Genomic DNA, 9281 nt, shown 5'->3' on the forward strand with positions numbered 1-9281 from the left:
TCACTCTGTGTTTATGTAGACGAAATGAAATTTCACAGGGTTACAGATAGCGCAAGCAACAATGAGGCTGTAAAATTTTGTCAGGAAATAAGAAGCGGGGAAAGAGATATGATAAATTTGAGTTCTGCCTAAGAAAGAGGGAAAAACTGAAAAGGGGAGAAATTTGTAACGTGTCCGCTTGTCCACTTGTGGGACACGTCTTAGTAGCCCATCGGGAGGGGAGTCTAGAAAGCGCCACCTGTTGGCACCCGCAAGGAATGCCACAGGGTTTGCGATCTAAATCTTCCCGAGTCTGCTCGAAGCGGAAGTATCTGGCCGTTCCCACTTAGGACCGACTTGAAGTCATGGTTTCTTTCCTATCAGCCAAGTCTCTAGGAAGTAGCTAGCGTCGAGCTCCAGATGAACCACTTTGCATAGGAACAACATAGGCGAAGAGGATTTATGCTACACTTGGTTCATGGAGAATGGGAAACGAGAGGGATGCGAAGCTCAATCTCTTTGCCCATAAGGCATAGTCCCATTCCGCTCCCCTAAAACAACATAAATCGGGATTCTAACTCTACTGACTCTAGGTCTTCACAGTTTCATTATTACGTCTTTTGAGAAAAGTTCCTAGCTAACCGGGACCACCCTTCCGTAGGACCGGACCCAAGTCACGTCCACGCACTTTCCTCGATAGCTTTAGTCGTCTAATTAGGTCCTACCACATTTATGTACAACATTTAAAAGCAGCTTCATTAATTAAGCCTTTTAGGGCACAGAGTTCGTTCACGTAATTTACAACACATACACAAAAACAAAACAAGCAGTCCTTTTATCAAACAAGTTCCTTAACTTATCTTTAAGTTAATCTTTGTCTCTTACCCATACAAGAGAATTATGTATCCCTTCTATCCAACACAAGTACCCGGTCCAAATCTCATGGCACCGAAATTTCCATCCTTTATCTAGAATAGGATCTTCCAATGTCCCAGATGTTGGGCTCACGGGAATCTCCAACTCCATTCTGGACAGGCAAGGGGTGTCCAGAGCTCCACTTGACCCACAAGCAGTCTAGGAGTGAGATACTATTTTCGTGGTTGGCCTTTTCACCACTCGACCATCGGCCTGTGAATTGAGCAGTACCCTCTTGGGATAATCCGCAATGTGATCTTGGAGATGATCCACGCGTGTAAAATATCCTTCCTTAATTAATCCAATTAAAATTCAAGCACAATCAAAGCAACCAACCCTAATATCATATTCTAGAAAAACATTTCTTTATTCCCATGGTAACTTGTCATTATAGACCCTTGCCATGCATTTACCATCAACACAAGCCTTGAAATATTTATCCAAATCACAATGCAACAATCCCTTGATTGAAAGAAAAAAATTTAGGGTGTTGTCCTATCAACCAACAAGACTAATTGTATTTTTCCCAAACAATGCAATAATAGATACGACAATAATTCCATCGCATATTCGCTCTCCCCCTTGTGGCCAAAGAGTATAATTTACTTAATACTCCCTCCTTTAGCCTAAGGCATATGCTAAAGGTTCCAATACTATACATGACGTAAGTCCTATCATTCCAATGTAAATTAATCAATCTAGCACGAGCATTTTTGCCTCTTCTCTAAGTGAAAATTATCTTTTAGCATTTCCCTACTATGCAACATTTTTTCTTGGCTTTATCTTCCTTTCTCCTAAGGCAAGGAGTCGCATGTCATCGATGTAAAGTTTACATAATGTCTTCCATGTATGTACCATGTATATGCATTTGCAAACTTTAAACAATATTATCCTTGGTAAAGATTAATCAAAGACTCATTGATGCTCAATACTTTAGTGTCCCATATGTTGCTTATGCTATGCATGGATTCATCACATAGCAACTAGGTGGAATTTAACTCCCTTTGATACAAGCACTTCACAAACTTCATCTTTGAATATTTGAGATGCGATTTATCCTTTTCAATTACCTATTCTAGAACCACAAGGTACAGAGCCTAATGTATCTCTTGTGAGCATTAAAACAAGCATCTATCAATTTGAAAATACGTTACTTATGACCGGTACCGCAATTGGATTGACAGTGATGCCTTTGCCCGAAGCTCTGTTTGCTGGTTGTAGGATTGTCACTTGCACGCGACATTATTCGCTTGGAGACCATCGTCCGCAAGTAGAATCAAGAGATTAAGAAGGGGGAATAGATTTGAGATGGGAGAGTGAAAGAGAAGATGGTTAAATCGAGGATTGAGATAGAGGAAAATTGTGCAGTCTCTCGGGGTAACTCTTCTCTCTCTCTCTCTCTCTCTCTCTCAAGCTTTCTCTCACAATCTCTTGGAGGGGTATACTCTCTCTCTCTCCCTCTCTCTTGCAGCCATTCAGGGTCTCTTTATGCTCCCTTGTGCCTCCCCATGCCTCATATTTATAATGAATTAGAGAGGAGGGGATAAGTCTGAGAACAAGAGTGGAGGGGCTCTTAGAAGACTCAGTGATCTGATGCTCAGATCATAAATCTAATGGTTGCATTGGCTCCAAAAGGGGGGTAAAACCCGAAGACACTTGATTAGAAAGATCTTAGTTTACTCCTTCTTCTTTTCTCTGTTCGAAGTGCTGTCTACTACCTATAGACTGCAATTGCGGAGCGTGCGATTTTGCTAGTCACTTTTCTTTATTTATCTTTTTATAAAATCTCCAAAAATAACTAAAACATCACTTGTCTTTTCTTTTAAATGAACTTTAATTCTTTATTTCTAGGATAATATCTAAAATATAATAGTTCTCTCCCCCTCCCCCCCACCCCCCCCAATAATCTAATATTTTTGGACCATTCAAACTATACACATTAATACTAGTGATTAATATGCCTCATAAGTCCCATTCACATTGTACTTTCCATGAAGGGTGGTCCTTATCAATCTGAGAAAAATGTCAGATTTATGACTCAATTTTTTTAAAAAATATTTTTAATTGAATGAAAATTATTAGCTATTAATGCTAGTTAGTTTTTACCTTAGTTAGTCTTTAGTTAGTAATCTTACTAACTTATTAATTGACTAACTAACTTTCGAACTAACCAAATAACTTTTATTACATGGAAATATTACAAAATTAAAAGTCAAACATAAGAAAAAAAAGAAAATAAAAATTTGAGTCACAAACTTCTAGGAAGTGTCAGCATTGTATTCCCTACATTTCCCCTTATTTTATTATTGAGGGAAGATTTGGTCCAAGATATGGATAGAAGATTCATGTTACATGAATCTGGAATCCCAACTCTCTCATTGGTTAGGCCTATATTTGTTTATTCACTCCTTAAGGGGAAAAAAAGAGAGTCCATATTTCTCCTAATGACATGATATGAGGTCTCGAATGATGTTAAGGCATCAAAAGGAGGTTGCGGATCAACCAATGGTGCTTTTGCTTTTTACTTGAGATGAATGTATGGATTAGATGCAATTGCACTAGGCTACTCCTAGCATGGTTCCCACTTCTATTGCTTGTTGGATATTGTAATGTCCCGTGTAAACTTAGGCTCTTGTTGGGAAATAGGTTGATGGCTAATTTTGTTGTGTGTGGGGATCCTTGATCTTGGAGTATAGCAAACTTATTAGTTTTAGGTATCTGAAGAACTCATAACAAGCTATGAGGGCTCAAACTAGTTCTTGTTATAATATGATCCAAAGGCGATGGTGGATCAACTATTAGTGCTTTTGGCAATTGCACTAGGCTACTACTAGCATGGTTCCCACATATGTTATATGTTGGATATTATAGTTTTCTATATAACTTGGGTTTGTCTTAGGGAATGGGTTGACGACTAATTTTGGTCCTATGGGACCCCTTAGTCTTGGAAGTAGTATAGTAGTTGTGGGTATCTAGGAACTTGCACTATGTTATGAGGGATTAGATGAGTTCTTATTAACATGCTCAAAAGGCAATTATGGATCAATCAATGGTGCTTTTGCTTTGCTTCATATTCACATTAGTTTGCTTTTGTCATTCCTTATTTTTCTCAGTCTTTAGTATGAGGTAGATACTCAATTAATAGTTTAAGGATCAAACAATTCTTTACTTAGCAACATGATCTAGTGTAATCATGATTCTCGTGTACAATTAGGCTTTGCTTTAATGTTGTAAACAATTTATGAGTACATATGCTCAAGGTGGTCCATGTGTGCAACTATGCTTGATTAACAAAGTTGTAGATAACCCCTAAGACATGTGTGCTTTGGTGAGTTCACTTTTAATGTGATGATAACATACTTAAGTGCTTGGCATGATAATTCTTGAGTAAACCCTAAGACAATGAATATGCAAGGACATAGAAGACTCCTAGGATGTCTTATGATGAAAAGGTTAGGGTGTGTCCCTAAATGATGTGGTAGGAGTCTCAAGTTCCTTCCCAAGTGGCCTAGGGTTCAATCACTTAAGATACTAAGTGTGTTTACAAGCTAGTGTAAGATCTCCTTAATGCTATAATAGAGCCACTTTAGGGTGTTCACAGTACAAGGCAATGGTATAGTAGCTTGATTTTTAAAGAGTGCATTGGCAAAGATACAACCCCTTAAAATATTGTTGGCAGTAGTATACTTTGAGGGCCCTTAATCAATGGAATGCATGATCTCTATCCACAAAACAGGGATGGTGTTATATCCCTAGGTAAGTAAGGTACTTTTGCTTAATGAGCAAGGCAATCTAGTTGATAAAAGGCTCTCTAAAAGACATCGATCCTAGGAAGGCCATCGAGTTCAAGTGGATCCTATGCTAATTTAGAGGTTTTCTTGCAATGGTCTTTTCAAACAATGAAAGATTCCTCATCACAGATCGTGATAACATGATTATGTTTTTGTGATCTCATAATAATAACATGTCATTAACTCCATAATTTTACATTCATACAATTAAAAATAAGTCAATAGGGTGAAAATTGCAATGTAGGTCAACCGCTAGGGAACTTTTATGTTTCCCTAAGTGTCCCTTGGGGTATTTAACTAGCCCAACAAGGCTAGAACCCTAGAAATTCCACTATATATAGAGGACCTTGACCTCATTTCTCACATTTTCATCTTCTCGGTTAGTCTCTTGAGGAGTGCATTCTTCTTGGATAAAGAACTTAGAAGCTCAATGGTGATTATGCATTAAATTATGCACAAATGGTGATTAAACTATTCTTACAAAAAGCATGCTGGGAAAACTTAGAAGCTCAATGGTGAGAGGAAAATGGAAAATCATGGCAGGCTTTTTGTAGGTTACTAGGTCACCCTTGATTGACTTGTGAATGTACAAAAAATAGAGTGATTGCTTTGATTATTTACAAAAAAAATTACTTAATTACATAAATATTCAATCTTTGTTCCTCATTAATTTAAGGTAATATCAAGTGCTTAAGTGGCTCTATCGCCTAAGTCAAGGTGTCAAAACTACACACCATTGAGCTATTGGAGTGTTAATATATTGAGCAAGATTCTCAATTAATAGTAATAATCAAACAATTTCTTTCTTTAGCAACATGCCCTAGTGCAATCATAATTCTTGGCATACAATTAGGCTTTCTTTGTTATTGCAAACAAATTTTGGATATACATGCTCAAGATTTGGTTTGGTTTGGTTCTTTTTCTTATTCTTGTTAATTTGACTTTGTCATATCCTTGCTGGTAGTTGTAAGCAATACTGAGCGCTCATATTTGTCTTGTGAGGTAGAACTTGGCTTATTGATTTTTTTTCTCCCTCTAGGATTTTAGTATGCCTATTGTTGGGCATGTTGGCCTAGTCACTCTTGGTTGTGTTTTTGCCTTTAAGTGTTGTTGGTATTGAAAATTAGTTCTAGGTCATACTTGGAATGGTTTTAGGCACATTCTATTTCCTTTGGCTATATAATTGTGTAGTAGAATTGATAGTTTAAGTGATATGAAATTGAATGGCATACTTGATCCCCCCTTAACATGAGTATGAACTACTAATCTTATGGCTATTATGAATGCTTGTCATATGATAGTTTGGTTGTTTAATTGCTATCATGTAATGCTTATTGGTGAATACCAAATATTTGAAGGTGGGTAAAAATTATTGTAGCCCACTCTTGTCATGCATATGAATCAGTCTTTCTAAATCGATTCTTATGGTTATAGTCAAGAGTATTTTGTATGTACATAGTTGAGAGTATTTTGTATATACATATTGAACTTATCTATTTATTATTATGACCAAAAGAAGCATTGACAATAGGATCATTTAGCAAAGCTCGCCTAAAGAGGTTCTCATGAGCCATAAAGGAATAACATTGTGTTTTGCAAATAGACAATTGAGAGAGATTACCATGATCAATAACGTCTATTATAATGATTGCCAAATGAATTAATGTGGAACATTACCATACATGCATCAATAATGAATCTTTTGAACTAGACTCAATAATAAATATATTGTACAAAATTAATTCATACATCATATCATACGTGGACTTGAAAATCAATAAGAAGAGTTTTGATGTTTAAATGAGATTGATTACAACCTAGAAAATGTATTGTTCAAGGTTAAATACATTGTGCATGAGGTTTCTAACTATATATACAGAATTTACATGGAATGTTAAACTTTTGGATTTTGCTATCCATAAAATCATATAGAGTGATTAATGTGGGAAGAGTAATCCCTTATTCCAGCTCCTTCCCATCCCATCCATTCTTCCCAATCCTCCCATCTATCATCATTCACGCCCATCATTTGCTCTGGTTGTACATTATCATAGCCACTAGATGGGTGGATGACATATAAGTCTCCATCGCCCTTCAAGCAATCCATTATGGTCTGCTTAAGAGGACAAGAAAAATGAGTGAGATCAAAGGGCAATGAATGATTGTCAATTTGCACATTACTTTCTATATCCATATAAGGATGCACATGAATGGCCCCTTGATAATGATGGCTTAGTTTTTAATGCACTTAGACAATGATGCACATGTATGGCCCCCAGTCTTTGACCTTGATCTTGTTTTTGAAAACTTGCACATTACTTTGTACATCCATATAAGAATGCACATGAATGGCCGTAAAATAGTATATGTACCAGTTTTAAATGCACTTAGACAAGGTGTGCATGAATGCCCCCCAGAAAGCAGTGTTTATTTTTGAAAGTTCCCTAGGTTTTTTCCATTGAAGGGCTCATGAACAAGTGCCTTCCTTGTGGAAGGGTTTTTTCAAAATTTTGACCTTCGATAGACATGTATTCTAAAATTTGCATTTCTAGCTAATGGAATAGTATTTGAGAAAAAAAAAACTATGACATTTATATAAGCCATCTTGTTGGTTTTTCGTGTCAATTAATTTACAAAAATCTAATACCGACATGATATGATGATAGAATATTTAAAACTTAGTACAACATATGAGTAATTATTTAAGCATTTAAAAAATTATAATGCTATCACCAAAAATAAAATTGCAATGCTAGGTTGAGGCTAAAGCTCAATCAATTAAGATAGTCTAGAAAGGCAACAAGATAGCTCTACAATCATTAATAATCTCAAATGAAATAACAATGTAATCAAAGCACACCATTACTTATACTTTCTTATATCAACTTTGTTGCTACCACGTTAACATTGCGATGAGCTTTTGATCCATACCACGTTGCATAAATGGCATCCCAATCAACATTTGTAGGGTCCTTAGTATCATTGTATGAAAGGAACATGAGTTGATTCAAGCTCTCGAGTGACAATCTATTGCGATCATTAGACTTGATATGATTCATTTTGGAGAAACCTCTCTCACAATCAACCGTGCTTGCAACAATGACCAAGCACGCATGCCATAACTACCCTTCTATAGCAAGGTTTGTAAAATCATGCCCTTCTCTAGGAAGGACAAAATTTTTTACTTGCCCTTCGATAACAAGGTTTTAAAAATATTTGCCATCTCTTGAAGGTCAAAATGCTTCTAGAAGGGCTTTGTAACCCTTAAAAAAAAACCCTACCCCCAAGTCTTTGACCTTAACAAGTTTTTGATGCAAGATGTAGACGCATTAGTGTTATCGGAAAACATTTTTCAATGTCGATACAAGAATGGTCTAGTGCTCACGAAAAACTTCGTTTTGAACCGATAAAAATAAAGGCAAGTTCTCAAAGCAACTGGAAAATATTTTAAGGGCATAACAAAATTTCACTAGCCGGTACAAATGCATTAATTAATTTTTTTACGTTGTATCTCAAGAGGAGACCTCAGATTTTGAATAAAAAAGCTTTCTCTTCAATAATTTCAAGTTTATAATTCAGTTGACATTGTTTGCATTGATAAAGGCTCATAAATAGGCAAGAATTATGTAGTCCAAGCATCTACAAGACATGATAAATTTAGTTACCTGGTAAGCATTGCTAATCTGAGTGAACTTCGCTGTGGAGGAGTCCGCCTTGCAAACGTCGGGATGGAACTGTTACACAGGCAATGAGATTAAGGACCATGGACTAGCCACTAGTGATTGAAATCATGAGAGGATTTCACATTCCTAGTACTCAGCCATGTGAAATAGCCAGCAAGTAATATAATGTACCTTGAGAGCTAGGCGGCGGTATGCCTTCCTAATATCCTGCTCAGTGGCCTCGTGGGTGAGGCCGAGAGTGCGGTAAGGGTCTGGCCGTCTTCTAGAGACCCGTGCTCTTTCGTCCTTGCGATGATCATGATGATGATCGTGACGATGCTCATAATTATGGCCATCATGAGTAGAAGCTCTCGTATAACTGATGTATCGTGATGTGATTCTGCTGAAAGAGGCCGGAGCTGATGCTGAGGTACTGCAGTTATGGGATTGAGAATGGAAGTGGGAGAGGGATGCGTGGGGAGAAGCTGCCGCCATAGAAGCCAATGAAGAAGAAGACGAGGAAGAGAGACGAAGAAGCAGAAGAAGAGCAAGGAGGGGATGATAACGGGACTGCTTGGGGAACAGAATTATTCTTATATCATGACATGCGATGATACGGCGTTGGTGACAATGGGACTGCTTGGATAAGAGCGTAGTGTCCTTAGATCACGTGCGATAATAACGTGAAGAGAGGAGTCCGACAGCCTCAGGATAGCTGCCTATACGACACAAAAACGTGCAACAGAAGACGTGGCACTGGACCATCGACAACGACGAAGCGTCGTCACCGGCTCTTATCCGCAGTAAAGACGCGAGCCCACGTGTGAGGCAGCGAGAAGGTCAGCCGTGACGCTGCCGCCGACCAGCTGCCACGTTGCCCATGCCTGGGTCTGCTGACCTTATCTCGTTTACCACGTCGGGGGGGACTCGGGAG

The 9281-nt window shown here is 37.8% G+C and overlaps 1 protein-coding gene across 3 annotated transcripts in view; it reads right to left on the reverse strand.

Annotated features, from left to right (window-relative positions):
* The window catches only part of LOC148017146 (chaperone protein dnaJ 8, chloroplastic-like), an 82805-nt gene extending 73751 nt beyond the window's left edge, over nucleotides 1–9054 (reverse strand). Inside the window, exons 1-3 of one of the 3 annotated variants that reach the window (XM_087662612.1) lie at nucleotides 8540–9048; nucleotides 8351–8419; nucleotides 6436–6798 (exon numbers count right to left, since the gene is read on the reverse strand). In XM_087662612.1, coding sequence (XP_087518738.1) covers nucleotides 6610–6798; nucleotides 8351–8419; nucleotides 8540–8842 — 561 coding nt within the window. In that variant the 5' untranslated portion in view covers nucleotides 8843–9048 and the 3' untranslated portion in view covers nucleotides 6436–6609. Of the gene's footprint in view, nucleotides 1–6435; nucleotides 6799–8350; nucleotides 8420–8539 lie in introns of those variants that run through there. The other 2 variants (XM_087662613.1, XM_087662614.1) reach the window with 2 other exon arrangements.
* Nucleotides 9055–9281: the final 227 nt, after the last annotated feature.

The sequence above is a fragment of the Lygodium microphyllum genome, chromosome 22 (assembly GCF_053477565.2).
Source record: "Lygodium microphyllum isolate KBCC chromosome 22, Lygodium_microphyllum_v1.1.10, whole genome shotgun sequence".
Taxonomy (NCBI): domain Eukaryota; kingdom Viridiplantae; phylum Streptophyta; class Polypodiopsida; order Schizaeales; family Lygodiaceae; genus Lygodium; species Lygodium microphyllum.